The sequence below is a fragment of the Ovis canadensis genome, chromosome 15 (assembly GCF_042477335.2).
Source record: "Ovis canadensis isolate MfBH-ARS-UI-01 breed Bighorn chromosome 15, ARS-UI_OviCan_v2, whole genome shotgun sequence".
Taxonomy (NCBI): Eukaryota; Metazoa; Chordata; class Mammalia; order Artiodactyla; family Bovidae; genus Ovis; species Ovis canadensis.
This window is the reverse complement of record NC_091259.1, coordinates 60472273-60498831: the sequence shown is the minus strand read 5'-3', so window position 1 is coordinate 60498831 and position 26559 is coordinate 60472273. Positions and strand designations below refer to the sequence as shown.

Sequence of the window (26559 nt, the reverse complement as noted above, 5' to 3'; positions counted from 1 at the left end):
GTGCCTGGTCCTTTGTATGTGTTCCGTAAGTGGCAGTTCCCTTGGTCAAAGACCTGTGGCTAGACATCTCTCAGATCTCCTGATCCTGTCCCATGCCTTCTCCATTGTACTCATCGTATCATAATAATATTTCACATTTTTAATTCTCTTTCAAAGCTCTTGCAGAACCATTATTTCATTTGACAATCATAATAACTTTGTCTGGTAAACAAGATTGGCACTGTTTTTCCCATGTGTCAGGTAATGAAATAAGGCTAAAAGAAATTAATGGCTTACCCAGACTGAACCACTAATTTTGAGCTGAGCCAAGGAGAAAATTGAGATCTTCCGGCTCCTAACCTTTGTTCTTCCACCTGATTTCATTGTCTTTCAGCGGTCAGATGAAACAAACTTCAGCGCACTGTGGGTTTATGTTTTCTTTTCTATATTGGACCAGGGTGATGGCAGAAAGTCTTTTTACTTATAAAACAATAATTGAAAAACTTTCTTTTCTCTCATAAGGGATCACAGGATGGTATCCTATCGTTTTCCCAGAAGAGGGGGGCCTGCCTCATGGCTTGGAACTCATGCAGAAGATTGTTGGTGGTCTGGAGCTTTCAGTCTCCTTCACCCATCCTGGAGACAGAGAGCGGGTATTGGAAGCTGCTAAGCTATTGGGCTGGAGCTTTGAGAATAATCTGAAGGATTTTGTCAAGATGGATAAAGAGGAGCCAGCCACTGTTACCATCTCCACCCCGAGGCTCTGGCTGCCCATCCATTGTGTGCTGCTTGCCGGCCACAACCACATTCATAAGAGTACATATTGCTACCTCCGCTACAAGCTATATGATCACGAAGGCTTTTGGACCCCTCTCAAGAAGCCTAAGGAATCTACAAACAAAAAGCAGGTCATGGTTACTTTCAAGGCATCCAAAAGAGCAGAAGTCACGAGGAACCCATCACTGCTTTGGTACTTCAGAGAGGAGAGGTTAGAGATCCAGGTGTGGCGGGCTTATGGCAATGAGAGCGTGGAGAGGCCCCACCAGACAGACAGCTGGATTGGCTCAGCCTATGTGGACTTGACCAGACTTGGGGAGAGGTCAGCAAGGACACTCACTGTCAGTGGTAAGTGATGAACAGCCTTAGCTCTTGTGGTTTGAGCACCTCTGCTCTGTGACAAGCACCACGTGAGATATCCTCTCTGACATTATTTTATTTGGTCCTCCCAGAAATCTATAAGATAGATATCAAACTCATTTTTCAGTCATGAAAAATGGAGGCTCAGGTAGGTTGGGTAACTGCCCAAGGTCACATATTAGTAAGTATTCTGGCCATTATTGCATGTTGAAAGATTAATAATAATTTAGTAATGCTTCTTGAAAGTAAAGAGATTTCCGAAAGAGGTCTGCTAGCTGCTTTAAGAAGGGCATTATCTAGTGACAGTATACCTTAGTGGAGCCTAAGGTATATGGTCTAAGATCTAAGAACTGGCTCTGAACTTTGTAGCCTTAAAGTACATCCAAATTCATCAGATTGTTGCACCTAACACAGTGCCTAGAACACTAAGTCCTCAGTTAATACATGTGAAATAAGAATGAGTGAATTTAGGGTCTACCTATAATCCCGTGTATAAGAGCCTATATGATAATCTAAAATGTTGGTTTTTAAATACACTGAGAAGTGTACCTGCTAATGAGATTAGGATGTCCTTTCTCTCTGGTCAACACATCTTGGAATCAGAAAATCTACATGATAATTAACTGGTTCACAAGACAGAAAGGAAAAAAGGTAGTATTTTGCAAGTGGCATTATGAGTGCTTTTCTTTCAAGCGTTTGTTCAGTATTTGCTCTATGTACATGACCCTGGGAATTCAAAAGAGTCAAAAATAGTTAATGAGTTTGTTGTTTAATGGGGGGGTGGAGTAGTAAACACATACAGTAAAGTGTAAGAACTATGAAAAGGTATTCTCAGTGGCGCTGTGGGAGCACAGGGACACAACAGGTCTTTGGTCCAAGGATGACATGTCAGTGGAAGTGATGCTTCACCTGAGTTTCAAAGGATTTAGAAATAAGTCAAGAAAAGGCGGGGGAAACGGTTTTCTAAACGAGAATAGCATGGGTGAAGGCATAGAGTCAGGAAGCAGCCTGATACATTTTAGGTGTTGTAAGTAATTTGGTGCTGTTGGATCACAGGATATATAGGTTGGGAAATGGTGGAGAATGAAGCTAGAGAGGTGAGCAGGAGGATTGTGTGGGAAGCCTCTTCTAAGCAGGAGAGTTTAGGCTTTTTTCTGAGAGCTATGGAAAGCTATTTTAATGAGTTCTGAATAGAAGAGTGACATAGCTTTACTTTCTAGAACAATAAGTCTGGCAGCTATGCTACAGAATGAATTGAAGATGACCAGACTAGACTCTTCCAGGTCAGTTCAGTTCACTCTGTCAGTCGTGTCTGCCTCTTTGCGACCCCATGGACTGCAACACGCCAAGTCTCCTTGTCCGTCACCAACTCCCGCTTACCTAAACCCATGTCCATTGAGTCGGTGATGCCATGCAACCATCCTCTGTTGGCCCCTTCTCTTCCTGCCCTCAGTCTTTCTCAGCATCAGGGTCTTTTCCAATGAGTCAGCTCTTCGCGTCAGGTGGCCAAAGTATTGGAGTTTCCGCTTCAACATCAGTCCTTCCAATGAACACCCAGGACTGATCTCCTTTAGGATGGACTGGTTGGATTTCATTGCAGTCCAAGGGATTCTCAAGAGTCTTCTTTAACACCACAGTTCAAAAGCATCAATTCTTCAGCGCTCAGCTTTCTTTATAGTCCAACTCTCACATCCATACATGACCACTGGAAAAACCATAGCCTTGACTAGACGGACCTTATACTCTTTACAAATGTCATATTTATGTACCTTAACATTCCTATAAGGTAATTTTCCTCACTATACAGTTGAAGAAACTGAGTCACAACGCTGTCGTAGCTCTGTTAGCCTTGTGCTCCTACCGTATTACCGAGCAGGTAGCCCAAGCTAAAGGAGGACTATCAGGGTGATCATCCTAGATTTTCTGATTCTCTCTGGACCCAGCAGGTATAATTCTGACTCTGGTGAGCACCTTATCAAATTCTATGTGTCCTGTTCTGTCTGGGCTTCAGACAGACTATACTTCAGAGAGACTACAGAAAGAATCCTTGAGGTATGCAGAGCTCACTGGAACTAAAGTTCATAAAAATAGGCTTATTTATAACTTCACTCGGCTGAAGCAGGTAGGTTTGGAAAACTGAATATAGATTTAAGGATCAGAACTTGAACATAAGTAACTCTTCTCCCCCCCTCACTCCTGTCAGCTTTTTATCCACTTGTAAAAGGGCCTTATACGAAGTGTAGCATTTTATGTTTATTGAATGGGTTGCAATCAGTTCATCTAATCATCCATCCAACCATCTTTCCAAGTACTATTAAATTACTTGAGGATAAGGAGGTAACAGTGTTGCTTTTGGTATCTTCCTTTCTATGACTTGCCCTTATTTTGTGCCTGTTATAATCATAATAATCTACACATTGCATGGGAAAAAAACAGATTGCCTAAAAACAGAAAAAGACAGGAAAGACTCCCTCTTATAGCAGTCTGAATCAGTAAAGTCCATTTTCCTGAATTGTTTCTTGTTGTTCAGTTGCTAAATCATTTCCAGCTCTTTGTGACCCCATGGACTGCAGCAGCACATCGGGCTTCCCTGTCTTTCACTGTTTCCTGCAATTTGCTCAGATTCATATCCACTGAGTCTGATGCTATCTAACCATCTCATCCTCTGCTGCCCTGTTAATTGGAATGAGTCTTATGAAGCAAACTTTGAGATTCTGAAGAAACTATTAGTGCCCTCTGCTCTATAAATAAAATCTCATGTTAATACCCAGCAAACCAGAAAAGTTATATCCCGGGGTTTAAATCTGCCACTTATTGGAAAAGTCATTTCGCCAGGTTACTTAACTGCTCTGAGATTCTAGCACATAAAAAATACTCAACAGACTCCCTTTTCTTTTTGCCTCCTGCCACCGCCTCCTCTTTCCCTTCCAAATGATCTTCAGGGCTACTGCTAAAACCTATATTTGGTGAAACAGGCTAAATTGAGCATCAAGTCAGATTCCTAATAAGAGGCCTAAGAAGAGGAACCAGTAGGACTTATGGAAGAAAAGACAGGCTACTCTTGATTTCATCAAATGTTAAAACTTTTAAGAGACTCCAAAAGTCATTTAAGTCTAGCTACCCCCTCAGCTCATGGATTCCTTCTATAGCAGCTGTACCTGGTAGTCATTCAGCTTTGGCTTAAAATCCAGCCTCTCATTGCTTTCCATTATTTCAGATAGAGTTGGGGGGTTGCGGGGGAGACAGTAAAGTCTCTCACAGTGTATATTAACCTAACAGTTTCTTTTGCAAATTGGTATGTTAGGGCCTGTGGCCCTACCAAACAAGAGTGGACCACGAGCACCCTCAGTGAACATCTCCAGGCTTAGAAAGTGTCCCTGCTTGCCTCAATTTATTCTCCTCCATCCTCTTGCAGGTATTTATCCCCTATTTGGACGAAACGCTTCCAACCTCTCAGGAGCTGCCTTGAGAGTTCATGTGGTTCTTTCCTCTCTTTCTCCACACCCTGGGCCCACTCATGAGCTGGACTCCATGGACTGCAGCAGCCACAGTGAGTCTGAGCAGGTCCCCAGAGGAATTGATGAGATCCAGCTCTCTCCACCACATGGCCACCGGAAGTCTCCAGCCTCCACCCAGGTCCCCTGCAACAACACCACAGCTGAAGTCTGCGCAGCCCAGGAGGGCCCTCCTGAGTCAGATGGAACTTTCACAGTCAGCATTCTGGTAGAGAGAGCAATGCACTTAAGCTTGAAAGGTATGTTCTTCTCACTTATCTATAAACAGGTATCTGACTTTGCGGGCTAAAGTCCTGTCTTCATAAATCTTTCTAATCATGACTGAGTCTGGAGGAATTACTAATCATCTTAATCAATAATAATTATATTTTTCAAGCCTAAAGGTTTAAGCAGTGTGAAAGCCTTTCTGAACTTAAGTGGGCCTTGTCAGTTATCTTGATTTTGTATATCATAAATTCCTCAGTCCAGAAACCAGAGTATCAATTTAGATGCACCTCTTTTCCTTTTTCACCATCCATTAAATTACTGTGTCTCTGAAATTTCTGTTAGATCTCCACCTTGGTCTCTATTCATACCAACTTTATCCCTCTTCATTATACACCTAGGGTCAAGGATTCTTAGCACTGGATCCATAAGCCCTCAGGAATCCAAGGACTAAAGTCAGGGTAGGTGATCTTGGATAGGAAAATAATTACATCTTTATTTTTATTAACCTCTAACTAAAATTGAGGCTTTCCAGGTAGCCCAGCGGTAAAGAATCTGCCTGCCAAGCAGGAGACACGGTTTAATTCCTGGATCAGAAAGATCCCCTGGAGGAGGAAATAGAAACCCACTCCAGTATTCTTGCCTGGGAAATCCCATGGACAGAGGAGTCTGGCAGGCCACAGTCCATGGGGTCGCAGAGTTGGACATGACTCAGCAACTAAACAGTAGCACAGCAGCAACTAAAATTGAACATTTCTTCCAATTGTGAGTGTAGGCAATAGAGCCTAGTAGGAGAAAGCAATGGCGCCCCACTCCAGTACTCTTGCCTGGAAAAGCCCGTGGACAGAGGAGCATGGTGGGCTACAGTCCATGGGGTCAGTCGGGAAGAGTCAGACATGACTGAGCAACTTCACTTTCACTTTCCACTTTCATACATTGGAGAAGGAAATGGCAACCCACTCCAGTGTTCTTGCCTGGAGAATCCCAGGGACGGGAGCCTGGTGGGCTGCCCATCTATGGGGTCACACAGAGTTGGACATGACTGAAGTGACTTAGCAGCAGCAGCATGAAGCTGTCAACAGTAGAAATCACAGGTATTTTCATATCCCATTTTAGTTACTGCAGATATCTTGGCATGTCGTTTATTCCTGTCATTACTTCAGAATTTCAGTAGTTATTCAGTTCAGTTCAGTTCAGTCGCTCAGTCATGTCTGAAACCAAAGTAATTATTAAACCTAAAACTTAATCTTGTTATATATTAATAAAACACGTATATTGCTGTGTCACAGTTTTTTAATGTTTTGGTAACTTTGATTTCTTTGTAATCTTATGTATTTTACATTATTCATTAAAAAAAAAAACAAAAAACTACTACTAGAAGAGGCCCATAGACTTCCCCAGATGGCCAAAGTAATCCATGGCACAAAGAACCCCTGCCCTACATTTTTTTCGCCCTTGCCCTACTTGTATTCAGCCTTGTAATCTCTCCTAAAATTTTCCCTTTTGCCATCACCTTACTCTTTTGCCTACTTAATTCCAATTCCTCTCTCAAGACTCAGCACAAACATCACCATTTACCAGAGTTTCCTTGATGTGGGCCACCACCTATTTGCCCTTTTTATCATAGCATATATTGCATACATTAATGCTAACATTTGCATGATTTTCTTCTCTGCTAGGTAGGAGCTGTTTTAAGACCAGAGACCTTATCTCATTCATTTATTCATTCATTCAGCAACAAAACATATCCTGTTTGCTGTTTGAGCACTGTCCATGGTGCTGGGGATAAAGCAGTGAACAAAATGACAATAATAGTGCCATTATGAAGCTTACATTCTAGTAGGAATATATTCAACCCTGTATTTCCAGGCAATAAGTCGTGTATGTTTGTGACTTTGAGCAGTTATTGTCTCTCTTTGTCTTGAATTTCTCATCTGTAAATGGCTTTGATTATCAGTTCTGAGATGTGTGATTATTCTGAGAACTAAAAATCCATAGCTTTGTAAGTCCAGAAGATTTCAAAATATATCTTTTGATTTGGCCTTCCTACTTGGCTCCTACAGATTCTGTGTTGCCTCTCAGTTTTTGCTGTGTATCCTTATTTGGAACAGAAACAAAATTCATGTTCACAGTAACTGTTGCCTATCTTTATTTCTATTTCTCCATATACATACTACCAACAAATGTTACATCCAGAATTATAAGCTTCTACAAAGACCCTGAGGTTCTCAACCTTCTCATCACCTTTGTGTGTCAGAGACCTTGAAGCGTTCTGTCTCAGGACAGAGTCTTCTCCACATACAGTCTTGCTGTGCTGTATTAGAGATACTGAGGTGCTGCATGAGTCACAAAATTAGGAAACAGTTTTCACTTTTTGGCTGCTCTACCAATGCAGCCCATCTGTGACAAGTCTGATAAGGAATGAATTTAAGGAAAGCACAAAAAAGCTTTGATTTTTGCAAAAATTGTTTTGTTTTTTTGTTTTTGCATTGAAAATAAAACTTAATTTGCAAAAACATGCTTATGTTCCATTTTAGGGGTTGCCTCCATGTTGCAAAGAGCAAAATATGCTTATAACTTCTCAGTTAGAAGATTGTATTTTTAAATATGGCTTGACAATTAGCAGTAATTTATTGAACATCTCTTTGTACCAAGTTCTATTCTCACTTTTGAACATTAATTATCTCACTTATTCCTTACCACTATCCAGTAGTCTTGGGCTTCCCTTGTGGCTCAGCTGGTAAAGAATTTGCCTGCAGTGCAGGAGACCTGGGTTCAATCCCTGGGTTGGGAAGATACCCTGATTTCCCTGGTGGCTCAGATAGTAAAGCGTCTGCCTACAATGCAGGAGACCCAGGTTCGATCCCAGGGTTGGGAAGATCCTTTGGAAAAGGAAATGGCAACCCACTCCAATACTCTTGCCTGGAAAATCCCATGGATGGAGAAGTGTGGTAGGCTACAGTCCATGAGATCGCAAAGAGTCGGACACGACTGAGCAACTTCACTTTCACCCACTCCAGTAGTCTGGCCTAGAGAATTCCATGGACTCTATAGTCCATGGGGTCACAAAGTTGGACAAGACTGAGTGACTTTCACTTTAATCCTTACCACAAAGGATTATTTTATGAGCAGATTACAGTATATAACCATTTTATAAATGAGGAAAGTGAAGCTCACAAAACTGAAATGACTTGAGTTACACAGTTGATAAGCTCTATAGAGCTGGAATTTTAATCCTAAAGCCTGACCTAAAAGAATTTCACCTAAATCCTGTGCTCTTTGGTCTAGTACACAGAGTCTTTACCTTGCCTCTCAGGATGTATTTATCAGTGTATCTGTGTTTATCATGTAGTCCTGCTTACACTCTGTATTACCACGGTAATTATGTACTGTGTGTCCAGTCCTGTGCTTATGTTGCAAGAAGGGTAGTTCAGTTCAGCAAGTAGTAAATGCTAGGCCAGTGCCAGGTACAGAAAGCGCAGAGCAAATGGCACACGGTTTCTGTCCCCTAAGAGCTGATAACCCAGATACGGGGATATGATGAATTGACGTGATTTTAGAGGGGCCGTGGACACAGTGTTGGCACCATGCTGACTTTCTTTCCCTTCTAGTCATAATATATAGCAAGCCAGTCCCTGGCTCATTCACCTTTCTTAGCCTAGATTCCTTTCTCCCTTCCCCAGGTACCAGTTACCAAATTTTCCCCAGCATCCTGCTCTTTCTCTCTGTCACCTTGTTCCAGCCATGCTGATCTCTTTGCTTTTTTCCTAAATGTATAGGCAGACTCCTGCTTTGAGCCTTTTGAATCTGATGTTCACTGTATGCCTGGAACATTCTTCACTTTTGGCCTGGCTTTACTGAAATCGCTGGCTCAGCCAGACCTTCCTTGGTTACCCGTCTAAACTTACAGCCTCCCCCAACAATACCTATCCCTTTTTCCTGCTTTATGTTTGTCTAAACATAAAGGCCTTTAAATAATGTATTTTGTTTATCTTCCGTCTTTCTAGAAAAAGATTAAGTCCTACAGAGACAGCAGTTTTTTGATTTATTGACTGCTAAATCCTCAACACCTCAAACTGTGTCTAACACATAATATAAGCAGTAAATATTAAATGAGGAAGCAGAGACCTTGTTCAAATCCCCTTTCTCTCCTTTTAATATGTTCTCTGATTTTCTACTTTGCTTCTGCAGGAAAGTTGCTTATGTGGAATTTAACAGAGGATAGTAGGGATTAGTAGATTCATTCAACAAATAGGTATTAAGTTCCTGCTGTATCCAGTACAGGGTATAGGATCATGTACTCTTACCCAGAAAGTTTTATATCACCTTTTCTCTATTCTCACTGCTTCCTTGCATGTTCAGGCTTCAAGAATTTAGATTAATGGGATTGCCCTCTCAACGATTGCTGTGAACAGTATTCTCTTTCAGTATCTTCATTCTGCTACTGAGATTATCTTATGTCTGGTCAACAAATGTGACCTTATCTCTCCACTTAAAATACTTTGTTGACTTCATGTCACTGCAGTCACAGTGGCCTAGCACGCAGAGTACTGCTGTGTGGCCTAATTAGTCTTTCCAGCCTCATCTCTCACTGTTTCTTATATTAGGCAATTTGCTTTTTGCCAGTGCCCCATCCTCTATCATGTTACCCTTGATCACGGTCTTTCATCTACCTGGTATGGCTTCTCTTATTCAGTGAACTTGCTCCTCATCCTTCAGGAGTAAACTGGATGATACTAACACTTTGCAGCCTACTGACCACCTCTATTAGTAGAATACTTTCCTCTCTGTTCCCAAAATTTTCTTATTCCACCACCATCCCTACACAGGTTTCCTCCTTCATATCACTTATTATTCTGTACTGAAAATGTTTCTTAACATGTCTCTCCTTAGGCTGCCTGTTCGTTGGGAACAGGGACTGTATGTTTATTTCTGTGTCTCAATACCTGTGCCTTCATGATGCAGCTAAGCAGCCATAATGTCCTTTTGTTTGTGAATATGGTACTCACTGCCTCTTGTATTTCTGGCATGAGTTACAACTCTGTAAATCACTTGTTCTTTTGCCTCTTTCTGTTTAGCCGGGGCAGATTCAGCATCAGAGTGGACACTTTCAGAGGTCTCTTGTCTCCCACGTCCTACTCTTGCAGTGATAGGCCCATATAGTCCTTCCCCCGCAAATATTGATGGTTCACTCAGGCCATGTGCTGGGCCCTTAGTGTACAGACCTGCGCATCATCTCTATGAAATGTGCTTCCAAATGATGATATAATAGGAAGACTTCTGGAATGGGATTCAGAAGACTGGCTTCTGGCCCTAGCTAAGCCATTAACTTGTATAGTGACTTGGGGCAACCCGTTTCTCTTTTCTTTGACTGTGAAATGTAATAGTCTTATAAGATCATCTCTAAGCATATGGTGCTGAGGGCAGCATATCCCGCGCTGCGAGTCAGCTATAAATTGCCAAGTTCTTATGAAAGTTCTGGGTAGATGCTTCTTTAATATCCAAATTGACCGTCCTGCCTTCAGCAGTGTTCTCAGTGTGTCCGTCCCTCTCATGCCTTAGAAGCATCTTCATTGATGAAGGAAACAAATGACTCTTTAGTGCAAAGCTGAATGCAGAGGCTTCATAAACAGCCCTGAATTATGCCTTACACCTGAGACAGTATAGTCCCCACTGTGGTCCTGGTTCTGAAATACAAGAGTTTCTTGGATACTTTTATTAGGAAAAACTCTGAGGAACCTTCAAGAATCAGCTTCAGTACTCATAAGATTTGTGTCATAAGATTTGTGTACATACACTAGACGTGACCAGTATCTCTAGCCCTGTCTTACAGATGAAGCCATCAAGGAACAGAGAGGGAAAGTGATTTGAGGTCATCTAAATTATACCCAGTGAAAACCAAAACCATCTCCAGTATCATCAGCCTTTAGAGGCTCTCTTTAAACTACCCAGGCAGGGTTAGGGGTCCTTCTGCGTTCCCATAGCCCCCTGTGTTTCTGGTGTAGTCTTTATCGTACTGTATTATAACGATCTGTGTGTGTCTGCCTCCAGATCAAGAATCAGACCTGACTCATCTGTGCATGTAAGCCACAGAGCAGGGGTCAGTTAATGAGAGCTTAGCAAAACTGAGCCAAGTTTTTACTACTGTGCAAATCTGGGCATTGCTTGAGGGAAAGTTTCCATCTGTTTACTCCAGGCCAGAAGGAGAGCTTTTCTTTCAACCAGGTAGAACTAATTAGAACTTTTGCAATGGAATATCCCTGGAATAGGAGTTAGGAAACCTTCCAGTTGACCAGATATGTGACGAGCATGCCACTTTACCTCTCTGTTCCTTGGTTGCCTTGTTTGTAAACTAGAGATAGAGACCCATCTTATGTGATTATCAGGGATGTTATCAGCACAAATTTAGTGTTGATAAGAAAACTTATCAACACTAAAATAAGGAGTTATGGGACTTCCCTGGTGGTTAGGATTCTGAGCTGCCAATGCAGGAGGCACTGGTATGATCCCTAGTCAGGGAACTAGATCCCACATGCTGTGTGGTACAGCCAAAAGATTTTAAAAATTAAAAAAATAAGGAGTTATTGTTTTAATCTCATTGGAGAAATTATGCCATTTTTGATGCATGAAACTACTACTTTCCACACTTAGGTGAAACACAGAAAATTCAGTGAAAACTCATAAATGATAAAGATGGCTCATCTCAAGTCCTCTTAACTGCTCTCAGTGTGTGTCCCAATTCAGTAGGAGGTGTAGCAGTTTTCATCTTGGCTGCCTCCCAGAGTATTTCAGAACTTGACCTTTTTCAGGAAGGGAAACAGGCCCAGCCAGATTTCCAACTGCAAGGGGAGACTTGCTCTCCCAAGCTGATTTATCACCCGCCTGTTTGGCTGAAAGGAGTGTTTCTGTTCAAGACTGAATAAGGAAAAATTTTTTCCAAAGTAGAAATAGTACTTCTGTTTCACGACCTCTAGCAAATAGCAGCCTCAAAAATAGTAATCTAAAAAGAGAGGGTTGAGGTATGAGAGAGATCTGGGCAGTATTAGTAGGTATCTAGCATCATAGAATTTATCGTAGGTAATTATTGAAGTAATTTGAGAGTATGTGTTTCTCATGAAGAAACTTGACCCAGAGGGTCAGAATGAAGCACCCAATATATCACGCTAAATCAGTGCAGAGTACACCGGAACCGAGGAGTCCTGTCTCCCAGAACCCCAGGTGGCTCTCTGCTGGCCTCTCAGTACTGACCTGAGCAGATGCTGCTCTCCGCAGGTACACGCTGCACACACACGAGGCAGCTTCTCTCTCTCCTCCTCTCTCTGTGTCTCCTCCTTCTTAGTAGCTCTCTCTCCTTCAACCCTGGCAACCCTCTCAGACCAAGGGCAGCAGGGAGTCTGCAAACCATTCATAAGAGCTGTGGGCCTCCTCTGTGCATTTAAGAGACTCTTAGTTTAGTGAGGGAAACATAGACACAGATTATTGTAGAATCTCCCTTGCTGTGAGGATCTGTGACATTTTATTGGAAGAAATCAGTTGAGAAACTTGAGACCTACTAAACAAAATGGGAGACAGAGAGAGGAGGGGTGAGACTGAGAAAGAGAGAAATGGAAGCTACGTCAGGGAGAGTCTAGTTGCCGGAAACAACTCACCCCAGCTGTTTTAAACAGAAGTTTAATGTAGAATGTTAAGGTATTCAAGTTACTGGAAGGGCTCAGGGAGTTGACTGTAGGCTAAGCTTTTAAGAAAGAACCAGTAGATCTTTTAAGTTAGAAATAACAGTGCCAACAGTGCAGTCCAGGGATCAGGAAATCATCTCTATTACCATTGGGCCTCTGGGGACCCAGAGACACAACCCCTGAGCAGGAAATTCAGTGTCGTCCATGCTAGTAGCAAATGGAAAAGGAACATGTCCTCTGCCTCCCGTCTGCCTTCCAAATCTGTTGTAATGGCATCTAATACATAGAGACCAGTATGTATCCATCCATACTCTAGCAAAGCAGAGTGGTGACCCTTTCAATCTCTACAGTAAAGGAATACAAAACAGTAAAAGTAAGTGAGGGTGGATGCTGAGCAAGTCAGTCCGTGTAATACTGTTAAGTTTCACGAAAATATACTTTTAAGACGATAGCTCAGTAGATAAGGTAATATTAGTGTTATTCTGTACATTTCACATTACTAATGATGAGAGCTGTTTTATTGATTTCTCTTAGTTATTCTTTGATTACTGCCATTTTATTAGAATCAGTGTTTTTCCTGCTCTTTCAAAAATATGCTTGTAAATTGGTTTTACCAGGTTGTAGCCAGTCTGTCTGTACCCCAGTTTTTTTATCTACATAATGAGAAGAATAATATCTTCCTCACAGGTTTGTTGAAAGGATTAAATGAGTTAATACATGTATAGTTCTTAGAAAAATGCTGGCATACAGCAAGTGATATATGTTATCTACTATTATTATTTTTAAGGTTATATACTATGTGACTCCATCTATGTGATAATTTTTTAATCATTTTGTTTTTATCTGTTTTTGGCTGAGCCTCGTTGCTTCATGGGCTTTTCTGTAGTTGCGGTGAGCAGGGCCTCCTCTAGCTGCAGTGTGCAGGCTTCTCATTGCAGTGGCTTCTCTTTTTGCTTAACATAGGCTTTAGAGCACACAGACTTCAGTAACTGCAGCTCCTGGGCTCAGTAGTTACGGCACATGGGCTTACTTGCTCCACAGCATGAGGGATCTTTCCAGACCAGAGATCAAACCCGTGTCTCCTTCATTGGCAGGCAGATTCTTCACCACTGAGCCACCAGGGAAGCCCTGTTATTTATTTTTAATCCTTACAACATCCAAAGAGATGTAAATATCATACACATCATTTGAAGAGGGAGTGGCCAAGATAGGCCTTGCCTGAGGTCACACATTGCCACAGTCACACAGAATGTGTGTGGCAGAGCTGTCACTGATCATTGGACTTTTAAGTCCAGGTTCTTTGCAGTTCTGTCTTTTTCCTCTTAATCCAGTGTTTTCCACAGAGTACAAGGAGATGGGAGAAGTTGTTTCTTACTGGGTGGTATTTATGAACTGAGCCTTGAAAGAACAGTTTCAATAGCAGAAACATTTCAGACACAGGGAATAGCTCAAACAAAGACCCAAAGGTAGAAGATAGGAATGGTTCTTCTTGTACCTGTATAATGAGAGGCTTCCAGCACATTCTTTTTTGGTCGCCTAAAGTTTAGTCACTTCACTGTTTCCTATTTCAGGGAGCCCCTTGACACAGCGGAAAGTATCAGTACCCAGCTGTTGTGTATCCTTTGTAACAGCTGATGAGCCATCTCCTGTCTACACCCAAGTGGTTGAAAACACAGATTCCCCCATCTGGAATTTTCAACAGCAGTCAAGGTTTGTATTTTATGATGTACCATCAGCCTTCCAGAATCTGCTTTCTATTCCAAGAGACAGACTCAAACCGAGGAATGTAACAGACACTGCAATACTGAGCAGACTTGGAGAATGCTTTCCTTAGCAAACAATTATTTAATCCTAGTGCTTATGAATTCACAGCTAGTGGTGGTTTAAAGGTTTTGTTGTGGTATTTTTTAACTCTACTCAGTACAACTCAAAAATTATTCAGTGGAGTCCTCTTATTTGCTCTGCTGTGTTCTTGGGCAGTGGGAATTAAAGACAGTGGATTAAGACAGTCCCTGTAGACACCTCAGCTAAGTGTGAAAGAATGTATACAAGTTATCTAAGTGAAAAAGGTGGAGATCTCCAGAAAGGCTGTGGATTATGCATCTTTGGGAAAGATTTCTGGTGCAGTAGAAAGAGCCTGGGCTTTGAAACTAGAGAGACTTGGCCTCCAACCCCATCTCTGTCATTCACTAACTGTGTGAACGAACAAGTTACATAACATTTCTGAGCCTCAGATTCATCATGTGTAAAGTTGAGGTAATTTTTACAGAGTTATTGTGAGGTCCAAATTACATGAAATTTAGGAATATTACCTCATGGTACATGGTAGGTACATAACAAATGTCAGATCTGATTTGAAAGCTCAAAAACGGAGGAGGTGGAGGAGTCCTGTCAACCATGTGGCCTGCAGCTCAGAGGTTGGGGGCTGGCACAGAGGCCTGCTGCACAGGGCTCTCCTCCCTTTTCTGCTGTTACCTGTTTCATCATTATTAAAAGTGCGAGTTCTGTTACTAATTATTGTTAAGATTATCTTTACACTGCATCACTTTTTGTAAAATTTAATTCTTGTCCACCAACACGAGCCACACACATGGTATCTGATCTGCTATTTTCTCACAGTGTTTATGTACCTAGTTGAGTCTCAGCAGTTGCTCACATGTTCAGTGTTTTTGAAATTTGAGAGGTTGACCTGAGTCAGGAGCTCTAACTGCAGTGACAGTTCAGTACTGTCTGTGGTGAGCTACTGGAAACTACAGAAATTCTGGCCATAGTGGCCAGTACTGTATCTAAAATACCAAATCTGCCTCCAAAGGTAGGCGATCCGAGGGCTAAGCCCAGCGTAGGTGCTCAATAAACATTCTTTTCCTCTCTTCTCACTGCCTCCACCTGCCACCACGAGACATGAAAAGAATCCTTACCTGTTCCAATAAAACAGGGGCCACGAGTGTTAGGGGAAAGAATACCACGTCTGGGTTGCATGTTTTCAGTTCTTGACAAGTTACTCATTACATCACCTCTCTGAACTTCCATCCCCTGCTTTTAGAGGATAAAAATATATCCTAGAAGATGGTCATGAGCATGAAAGGAAAGTGATTTGCAAATTTTAAGATACCCTTCAAGTCTGGGTTTCATACTAGAGAAGCTTCCTACACAGTTAATTTATGGTGCTTGTTTTACTTACTAGGCTTTCGAAAGAGCTTCTTTTGGACCCACAACAAACTCTGGTCTTCAAAGTTTGGCATAAAGGAGGTATGAACTGTTTCTTTGGTTATAAAATAAGTCCACATCATATTAATTTACCAATCTTTCTTTTTTTAACCAAGTAAAACCATGACATGGTGCTGGGAACACATGAGTGTGTTAGAGGTGATCTCATAGAATGGCATGTCATTCTCTGGTGGAATTTAAATCCTTAGAAACCATATCATTTTGTTTGACTGCTTGCTTTGTTTTTATTAGTGAATGGCAGTATACTTTTATACCTTCAGAAATATCTGTATAATCTTGTAAGGTAAAAATACAGCTAGTTAGATTTTATATATATAAAAACTGAGGCCCAAGAAAGTTTAGTGGCTTGACTAAGGTCATATATCTATTAACTGATGGAGCTAGGATTCAAACTCACTTTTTTTTTTTGGCCACACACAAGGTTTGCAGAATCTTAGTTCCCCAATCAGGGATTAACCCAGGTCCCGGCATGAAAAGTGCCAAGTCCTAACCACTGGACAAATAGGGCATTCTCCTCAAACCCAGTTCTGACTAGCTGTTTAGCCTTTACCGTTTGTACTTCACCAGACTAGTAAGATTGAATAATTCAGAAAAATAAGGTGATTAGGACATTCAACTATCTCACAGCTTTTAGAAAATTTTGTCTCACTGAATGCCTCCTTACAAACCTAGCTCCTTTAAGATTCCTGCTGGATCTTGCTTTCCAGACCTTCAGTGATTTTGAGTTATCTATAGCATCATAGTGTTTGCTTGCCCATAATGGGTAACCGTAAAACCTAGTAAAGACCTGAGGGTAGTCTGGGGGTAAAGGAGATCGACTCACCAGGCTCCCTTCTTGTGCTCCTCTTTGGGAGTGATGCCTCGGATCTGGTTTTGATGATTGGTCCCATGCTGCTGCCAAGGATTCCCAACCCCGCCCAGCCTCATTAGTGGGTCAGGAACTGACCGTAATTCAGTCTTCTCTGAATCATTACAAGGAATTCCTGCTATATTCAGCTCAGCACAACACTCCTCTCTAGTGTTCTATTCCTGTCTTCTGTCTAAAGTATTCAGAAATTATCAAGCAGACCAGACTTTGCCTCAATTCAACAGTTACTTCAGCAGGAAAAAAGAATAAACTTCAGTCTTATGCAGTTCTGTATTCAAATCTTGGCTCTGCTATTTACAGACTGTGTAACCTGAGAAAATTGTTCTACCTGTTTAATTCTTTGTTTCCTTATTTATAAAATTAAGACTAATAGAACCTGCAACGCAGGGTTTTTGATGGAGAAGGAAATAGCAACCCACTCCAGTATTATTGCCTGAAAACTCAATGAACAGAGGAGCTTGGCAGGCTACAGTCCATGGGGTTGCTAAGAGTTGGACATGATTTAGCAACTGAACAATAATGACAACAGTTTTTGTAAGGGTTAAAGATAATTATATAAAGTATTTGGGACAAATTGGCACTTAATAAATGGAGCTATTTTTATTATTATGCCTACTATGTGTAAAGTACAGTGCTAGGCCTGTTAGGTATGGAGATGCAGAAAATACATTCCCTGCCTTTCAGGACCCCTAGACAATCAGGTAGAACCCCGGTGTGGGGGACAGAGCTCATCCAGCTCTGTCTCTCAGTGTATGTAGACTTACTTAACTCCATCCTTTTCTTAACTCCATCCTTTCCACACAGATTGAAGGAACCTATTGTAAAAGGTACTCAGACCAGACCAAGCTGTGTTCAATAAATATTTGAGTTCCTACTCTATGCCAGGAACTGTGCTAAGTGATGGGGATACAAAAGTAAAACAAGACATATAGGGTGCTCTGGTAGCAGACATCTAACCCAGACTTAGGATGTTAGAGAAAGCTTTGAGGGGCATACCTCTGATGAGAAATGAAGGGACTTGACATTGTATGGTCAGAAGGGATAGCAAATACAAAAGCCTAGAGTAAAGAAAGAGTACACAGGAAGTTCAGGATCACTGGAACGTAAAACTGCGAAGGGAGAATGGGGGCTTGGCTGCTAAATCTGATAGTAAATTTAATTACAGGGGACTTCCCTGGCGATCCAGTGTTTAAGACTTTGCACTTATACTGCAGAGGGTGTGGATTTGACCTAGGATAACCGCGTGCTTTGTGGCACAGCCAAAGAAAAAATTTTTTAATAATAAATAAATTTAAGTTGCAGCTTGTGGGGTTTCAGTTCACTGACCAGGGATCGAACCTGGGCCACAGCAGTGAAAGCCCGAAATCCTAGTCCTTAAGCAACCAGGGAACTCCTGATTTTTTTTCTTGATGATCAATTTAGCCGGATTTCTCCTCCACTATGTTTAGGATGAAGTGCTTTCATGTTAGGCAGAACCTTCAAGTGGGATTGCCTAAAGTTATTATATAACAAGAACAGGTTCCATCTTTGATAACCAAAGAGAGCAAGATTAGCTTTCTTTGAAAAGCAAGAATATCTTTGGAGAACAAATCAATGGCTCTCCATCATTCTTCACACCCAGTGGGTAAGAATTACATGACCCCTACTCTGGGAAACACGACTTCAAGTGTTCCTATAATCTAAGACTGTCCAAGTTAAAGAGAATCTTACATCTGGTTCAGCACTTCTCCTATGTATGAAACTTGAGGCCCAGGAAATTAGAATAATGTGTTTTCAAGTCAAAGCCACATTTGGATTTGCCGTTGTAGTGCACTGCTTCTTAGTCTCATTTTACAGTGGCTGGTTCACGCATGCACTCAGTGGATGTCTTATCAAGTTCCTGTAGGGTAGGAAGATATTATGCCAGGTATGGAAAGTTCAGGGAACGTAAAGTGAGTTATACTTGGTCTCAGCTTTTAGGTAGGTCCCAGTCTAGAGAAGAGCAAACTGTGTAAACAAATGTTAGACAGTGTGTGATGAGTCCAGTGTCAAAGAAATCGGAAAACTCATGACCACTCTTCTTGAAAATTTGCGTTCCTTGATTTATTCAGCAAATTGAAAACTGAGAATTGTGTCCGTGTTGGGAAGAATCAGTCCTTGATTCAGTGTAGGGAGTGGAGCCTATGCAACACAGAAGCATGTAAAGGGACAGGGGTCTGTTTGTCCTCAGTTACTTTCATGTCAGAAGTGAGAAGCAGTAAATCTGAAAATAAAGGTCATTGCATGGTAGCTCGTCCAGTCAAGAAGTTTTTTAGGGGGTTGTTTGTCATGTGTGTATATGTGTTCTTAATTAAATATAATACATGTGTATGTTTTAGAAAATTTGAAAAATACAGACAACTATAAATAAGAAAATGCAAATCATTCATAATTCTAAGAGTGATGGTCTTTCAAGTGATTTTTTTCAAGACCCACTTCCCTAAGGAAAATCAGTGAGACCTGGTGCCCTAGGGAGAAGAACAAGTGTCTCTTATGTTTAAGGGATGTTTTCCAATTGCCTATATCAAGAGGACAGAGCTCAACCCTGCCAGCTTTTCCCTACCATACAAAAAAATATACAGTAGTTCGAAAACAGGCTGTGGTTGCCAGTCTCTGATCCTCATTATCGGTGTTCTCCGTTGATTGTGGAATCACTGAACCCTCCCACCCCCTGAATCACCTCTGTGTGCCACCTCGAAGCCCAGTGGCAAGACGTGCCCAGCAACACTGCCCAGCTCTTCTTTCTCCCCCACAGATGAGGAGAGGGTGATTGGCTTTGCCTCTGTGGACCTCTCCCCACTTCTCTCTGGCTTCCAGTTTGTTTGTGGCTGGTACAACATTACAGACTTCAGTGGAGAGTGCCAAGGGCAGATAAAAGTTGCTATCTCCCCTTTGGAGAGTTTGATGCATTTCAAAGAAGAAAGGCAAGCAAGACGTGAGGTGGAGAACCCAGGATCACTGGTATGTATCTTTATTCACATCCTTAACCAATAAGATTCTACTGAGCAAAACCTATGAAAAGATAATTTACATGTGTTTGGTACTTTCCATTGTACAGAATGCATTTCTGTTTTATATTGACTTCATGACCTTTTGGAGTGTAAAATGTTCTGAAATTACATGGTGGTGATGGATGCTATTGAAAAACCACTGAATTGAACACTTACTTTCAAAAGGTGAATTTTATAACACATGAATTAAATCTCAATTTTTTTAATAAAATAAGGTTAGATACAGTGTGGAATCTGAAACCACATTAGATAAACTTTAAAAAGTTACATTAACATCTTTGGTCTCTTAAAAAAATTTAAGAGAAAATGGGAAGAGGGAAATTGATGACAGTAAGTATAGACAACTCTTTCAGGGAGTTTTACTGTAAAGGAAAAGAGAATTTTCCAGACTGTCCCAGATAGGGGAGCTCTGTCAAGGGAAGACTGTGTCACGCATGCCTGATCCAGGGTTGGCAGAGTGGGATTCAGTAAATATCAGATGAGTTACTGAGTGAATAAATGAATGGATGAGAAAATGATAGTTTAAATAATCCCCTTTGTAGGAGGGCCTTTTCTTTACATCAACCTGAGTAATCATGAGATAAGAACTATCACAGCCAGATTATCCTCACATGTAAAGAAAATGTAAGATGTCCAACCAGGGGTTCACAAACTAGATGGAGGAAACAAGAACATAAATAAAAATAAAGCAACTTTTAAAAAGCAGTCTGACATTGTAGTTTGTGAAATGGGGATGATGATAGTACCTCCCTTATAAAAGTGTGATATTTAAATGAGAAAATACATATAAATTGCTTGGTACAGGGTTCAACAGAAAATAGTAAGTTCTACATATACAATAAATTTTACAAATTCATTTATACTGCTTTATTCCAAAAGGATTTGTGACAACAAGTGTGCCGTTTTCCTCATTGCTTCTGCAGATCCCAGTATACAGGGCCTTCTCCTTCCCTGCCTCTGCTGTGTATGCTGCATTCCCTGGCCGCACTGTGGGACAGACTCCAGAACTGCCTGCTCACCCCTCATCAAAGGAGGCTGATTTCTCCTCTCCTGGGACGTGAGTGATTTCTTGATGACAGGAAGAGATGGGGTCCAGAACGGAAGTGTGCAAACTAGCTTGTCATTTCTCTTTCCTTTATTAGAGGGAGAAATGAGAAACAGGCAAAGACTAGTGACCTTCTTTCATAAGCCCAGGGAATCCCTAGATCATATGAAAACAATTTTTATAAAATTAAGTACTAGAAGTTTTACTGCTATTAAAAAGGTAGCTTCAGTGCAAGGGACTCGTTTCTCCTCAGAGGCCTTGAACCTTCATGCCTAAAATCAATCATCAGCTATGTGAGAAACATATCATGACCTTTCCCCTCCCAAACCTATGTGCCAGGTTATTTTGTAAAAAGCACCTGGCGTTCTCATTTCACCAAACTAACTGTATATGCTTATGGATATTAGGGCTAGAGTACATTCCATCCTGTCAAAGGATAGAATCTAAGATTTAAGGTTGCTTCTTTCCACCCCACTCTCCTCAGGTCCTAGCAGTGGTTCTCAGACATTTCCACTTCAAAATCCTTTTATACTCCTAAAAATTACTGGTGACCTCAGAGAGGTTTGTTTCTATAGGTTTTAACTATCAGTTTTTACCGTATTATAAATTTAAACTGAGAAACTTTAATGTCTTACAATTCTTTTAATTTTTATTGAAATATAATTGATTTACAGTATACAATTTTATTGAAATATAGTTGATTTAAAATACCATGTCAGTTTCAGGTGTACGGCACAGTGATTCAGTTATTCCTTTGCAGATTCTTTTCTCTACAAATTATCACAAAATGCTGAGTACAGTTCCCTGTGCTCTACAGTAGATTCTCACTTTTTTTTTTATTTATTGGCTGTGATAAGTCTTCATTGCTGCACATGGGCTTTCTGTAGTTGCCATGAAGTAAAGTGAAGTGAAGTCGCTCAGTCGTGTCCGACTCTTGCGACCCCGTGGACTGTAGCCCACCAGGCTCCCCCGTCCATGGGATTCTCCAGGCAAGAACACTGGAGTGGGTTGCCATTTCCTCCTCCAGGGGATCCTCCCGACCCAGGGATCGAACCCAGGTCTCCCGCACTGCAGGCAGGCGCCTTAACCTCTGAGCCCCCAGGGAAGCCGTAAGTGCGGCCTGCTCTTTGTTGTGGTGTGTGGGCTGCCCGTCGTGGTGGCTGCTCTTGTTGCGGAGCATAGGCTCCAAGTGCCCTGGCTCCAGTGGTTGTGGTGCATGGGCTCAGCTGCTCCTCAGCATGTGGGATCCTCCTGGCTACTAGGGATTGAACTGGTGTCTTACATTGCAAGGTGGATTCTTAACCGCTGGATCACCAGGGAGGCCCTATCTTTTTTTTTTTTTAATGTTTTTATTAACATTAACATTTATTAACATTAACATTTATTAACATTAACATGTAGCACACGGGATCTTAGTTTCCCAGCAGGGGATCAAACCTGTTCCCCCTGCATTGGAAGTGCAGAGTCCTAACTGCTGGATCACCAGGGATTCCCAGTTATCTATTTTATATATAGTAGTGTGTATATATATTAGTATGCTAGTTTTATATATATATATATATATATATATATATATATATATATATTAGTTTTATATATATTAGTATGCTAATCCCAACCTTCTAATTTATCCTTCCAGCACCACCCCAAATTGAGAAACTTTTAAAACATAATATATAAAATCAGTTGTGTTTCTATACATCAGCCATGAATGATCCAAATGAAATTGAAAAAATGAGTACATTTACAATACCATCAAAAAGAATAAAATACTTAAGAATAAATTTAACCAGAAAAGTGCAGAACGTATTCTCTGAAAACTATAAACCATTGTTGAGAGAAATTAAAGTTCTAAATAAATGGAAAGATATCTGTGTTCATGGATTGGAAGACTTAATATTGTAAAAATGACAGTATTTCCCAAATTGATCTACAGATTCAACATATTCCCTATATCACAAGTCCTTGCTGGATTCCTTATGGAAATGGGCAAGCTAGTCCTCTATAAATATTGTGGTTACTGTTATTTCAGATCTGTGTATTTTAAAAATCACTGAGGCTATAAGGTAGATAATTTATCAAAGGAGAATGAATAAAACTGTAGGCAGAATTACTCAGGAGGTAATTGTAATGCAAGCACTTGAGCCAGGGAAGCCAGGACTGTGGTGGTGGGGATGCATTGGCAGTGCCATGGCAGGAGGGTGAGTTGTTTGTTGTCACAAATTTATTGTTTTCTCATCGGTTGGGAATATATTTTGCCCCCACTTATTCTCAACAGAAGCGGTTCCACAAGAAGCCAGACATCGCGCCATGAAGAGCATGTGCAGAACATCCGCCGATTCCATGAATCCCTGCAGCAGGCAGAGGCAGTCTTGCCAGACGCCGACAGACTGGCCGCATCGCCCTTGTCCTCGCGCACCTCCATTCTGACTTCTCTCAGGTGAGACTCCACTGAGAAGGGACGCAGAGAACCATGGTGGAGCACCAGGTGGATGGGCAGAGGCAGCCTGCAGTGTGTTTTCCATCAGCTGCCGCTGCTCTGGGATGTTTTGCAGGGGCTTTCGTTGTATGTTAGTGTCAAGGTGGACCTGGAACCTCGCAGGGTTCTTCACAGATGAATCTGTCTCAGCTTGGTGCCTTCCATTCCTTCGGGGCTATAGTACTGGCCAACCTATAAATACAGAAACTTTAGATGAGTCACCAAATAACCACCCTCACATCTACTCTACAATTTACAAAGCCTCATCCTGCCTACTGTCTTTATCCTCAACCACTGGGTTCTTCCAGACCAGCATCTGCTCTGTTAATGCTTCCCTGTCTCTTTCTTAGCTCAGTCAGCATCTGAGCCAGAAAAGCACTGTGAGAGTTGAAAGGATCTTTATAGATCATCTGGACCAGCCCCTGGATTACCTAGTAAGAACAGTGGTGCAGGGGGAAGGATTTGGCTTCAGAGTCAGATAGACTTGATTTCCAATCATGGCTCTGCCATTCCCAGAGGAGACAGCCATGTTGCCATTATAGTTATAACCATGTATATATGATAAGAGTTCCAGATTTCCTGGCCAAGAGTACATGGAGGAATGAGTAACATTCTAGGTTGGTCATGGAAAGATATAAAGAAGTCACATTTGAACTGGTCCTTAGAGGAACAAGTCAACAAATGAGAAGGGCATTCTGTTCAGGAAAAAACTGTTGTAAGGAGCATGAAACAATAAGCCCAGTTTGGGAAAGCAGTGAAGTTAGAGTGAAGCTGAGCATAAGATGTAAGGAGCAGGGCAAGTTCTGTGGGAGGCAGATCTTGAAGGGCATTGAGTGTCAGGCTGAGTTTGGACTTGATTCTCAAATGGAAAGGTATGGGGCTGGGAGGAAGACAATGTGTGAAATTTGACAAAACAAATATAAAAAAGGATTTTTTTTGAAAAAATTAATAACCTATTATTTGATTTCATAAAACAAAATGAAAGATTAGCAGAATCTTTTTTGGTGGGACATGGGTTAGAATGGACTGAGCAGTTGCGCTATAGACTGGGGAACTGCTCAAACTTATAAGGAAGCAATATGTTCAGTTTCTCAGGTTAGTAAGATGCTGGAGACTGCAGGCCAAGTAAAACCATCAACAGTTTGGCTGCGTGTTATTAGATCATTCACATGACACGCTGGAACCCAGTGAAGAAAGAGAAAAAGGAACTCTGCTTTGCTCTAGAGCAGTTTCTCTCAGCCTCAGCACCTTTGACATCTGAGCATGTATTTTGTCTGTGGGGGCCTGTCCTGCGCATTGTAGGATATTTAGCGGCATTCCTGGTCTCTGTCCACCAAATACTAGTAGCACTCCTCCCCCATTTGTGACAACCAAAAATGTCTCCAGATGTCCCCTTTGGACTACAACCATCAGGCTATAAGCCACTGCCCTAGAGGAGTGGTTCTCAAAATTTAGTGTGTATCAGAATCATATGAAGGGCTTATTAAAACAATGATTGCTGGAACCCACCCATAAGTTCCTAATTCAGTAAGTCTAGGATGGGGCCTAAGAATTTGCATCACTCAGGTGACGCTGCCGCTAGTCCTATAGCCAGGTTTTGAGAACCATTGCCGTAGACAGATTCTCTACAAAATAGAGATGAAACAAGATACTGTCAATTTTGCATTATTTCTTTGGGTTCACGAAGCCCTAAAACAAGTGTTTCACTTGAGTCACAGCAATCCTGTGAGGCCTGCAGGGTGAGTATTACCAAACTTTTTTTGCAGATGAGAAAATTGCAGCTTGGTGTCAGTAGGTTCCGTACCCAGAACCTCAAACAAGGGCAGTTGGGTTGACATCTTTTCTAAAGCTTCACCACGTTTACATGTGGCTGCATGCTCCTACTGCAGGTATTTAATCTGTGTGGCATAAACCCAGATGTAAACACCTAAGTAAATCAACTGTGGTTTGATAGAGTTGTGGCTTCTAGTGATAGAAGGATCAGCTTTGTCCTCCCATTTAATTTAGATTTGACTCTAAGATATGCAGACTGTTCTGGTTTTTTTTTTTAGTTTTATTTTTTTAATTTTAAAATCTTTAATTCTTACATGTGTTCCCAAACATGAACCCCCCTCCCACCTCCCTCCCCATAACATCTCTGTGGGTCATCCCCATGCACCAGCCCCAAGCATGCTGTATCCTGCGTCAGACATAGACTGGCGATTCAATTCTTACATGATAGTATACATGATAGAATGCCATTCTCCCAAATCATCCCACCCTCTCCCTCTCCCTCTGAGTCCAAAAGTCCATTATACACAGCTGTGTCTTTTTTCCTGTCTTGCATACAGGGTCGTCATTGCCATCTTTCTAAATTCCATATATATGTGTTAGTATACTGTATTGGTGTTTTTCTTTCTGGCTTACTTTCACTCTGTATAATCGGCTCCAGTTTCATCCATCTCATCAGAACTGATTCAAATGAATTCTTTTTAACGGCTGAGTAATACTCCATTGTGTATATGTACCACAGCTTTCTTATCCATTCATCTGCTGATGGACATCTAGGTTGTTTCCATGTCCTGGCTATTATGCAGACTGTTCTTAACAAAAGGATAGAAAGACTTTCTGTTTACTTCACAGGAGTTTAATGTCTGTGTTGTGCCAGTTGTGCCAGGCACATTGAGAAACCTAGAGAAATAAAAGTTTGATATACTGTCTTCTGTTAGCAGATGCTCATGGCCTAATTAGGGAAGCTAAACTAACACATAGTGAAAAAACTAAGGGAAATTTTAAGGCAGAAGGTTAGATGCCAAGAGTGAAGGAGCTGAAGGGAGAGGTGGTCCACTGATTTGGGGCAGTAGACTCTGAAAGGGAGAGATATGACCTATACCTTAAAAAAGTGAATAGAATAGGGACAGAGATGAGAGCAGCTTGAACTCACATTCTGGCATGCAGAGGTAAGAGGCAGAAATGAACCAAGTTGGAACAGAGCCTTTACTGTAATGGAAAAAGCATAAGTCTTGGAGTTCCAATTTCTGAGTAACTGTGTGCTACTGTGTGTCAAATCATTTAAATTCTCTGAACCTCACATTCCTTATTTGTAAAACAATAATTGCTGGCCTCATCTGGTTGGATGAGTATTAAACAAGATAATGTATTTGAAAGCATAAAACATAAAATGCTATGCAAGTGAAGGTGATCGTGGTTGGTGTGATTTCTCATTGGAATAGTAAGAATGAATGGGGCCCCATTAAAGACTTCTGAATTAAAGATTTAAGTCATTTATTCATGTCTGTTTATCCATTCAGCATTCATTTTTTGTGCCAAGCACTGTCCTAGATGCAGTAGATACCAAGGAGTCAGCACAGTTCACATTAGGGGAAATTGATGTGAAACGAATCATGTGGTTGAAGAGTA

General features: G+C 41.3%; 1 protein-coding gene and 1 long non-coding RNA gene across 9 annotated transcripts in view; one reads left to right on the top strand and one right to left on the bottom strand.

Annotated features, from left to right (window-relative positions):
• C2CD3 (C2 domain containing 3 centriole elongation regulator) overlaps positions 1 to 26559 on the top strand; it is a 121398-nt gene that overhangs the window by 70427 nt on the left and 24412 nt on the right. For both annotated transcript variants that reach the window (XR_011249155.1, XM_069553014.1), the window contains exons 23-29: positions 502 to 1104; positions 4532 to 4870; positions 14083 to 14221; positions 15696 to 15760; positions 19381 to 19586; positions 20560 to 20693; positions 22960 to 23121. Coding sequence is in view for 1 of the 2 variants with exons in the window: in XM_069553014.1 (XP_069409115.1) it covers positions 502 to 1104; positions 4532 to 4870; positions 14083 to 14221; positions 15696 to 15760; positions 19381 to 19586; positions 20560 to 20693; positions 22960 to 23121 (1648 nt within the window). In the remaining variant the exon portion in view is untranslated. The remainder of the gene's footprint in view (positions 1 to 501; positions 1105 to 4531; positions 4871 to 14082; positions 14222 to 15695; positions 15761 to 19380; positions 19587 to 20559; positions 20694 to 22959; positions 23122 to 26559) is intronic.
• LOC138420030 (uncharacterized) overlaps positions 22792 to 26559 on the bottom strand; it is a 62811-nt gene continuing 59043 nt past the window's right edge. For 5 of the 7 annotated variants that reach the window (XR_011249159.1, XR_011249164.1, XR_011249160.1 and 2 more), the window contains one exon: positions 22888 to 23352. This is a non-coding gene — a long non-coding RNA (uncharacterized lncRNA). Of the gene's footprint in view, positions 23353 to 26559 lie in introns of all 7 variants that reach the window. The other 2 variants (XR_011249163.1, XR_011249158.1) reach the window with 1 other exon arrangement.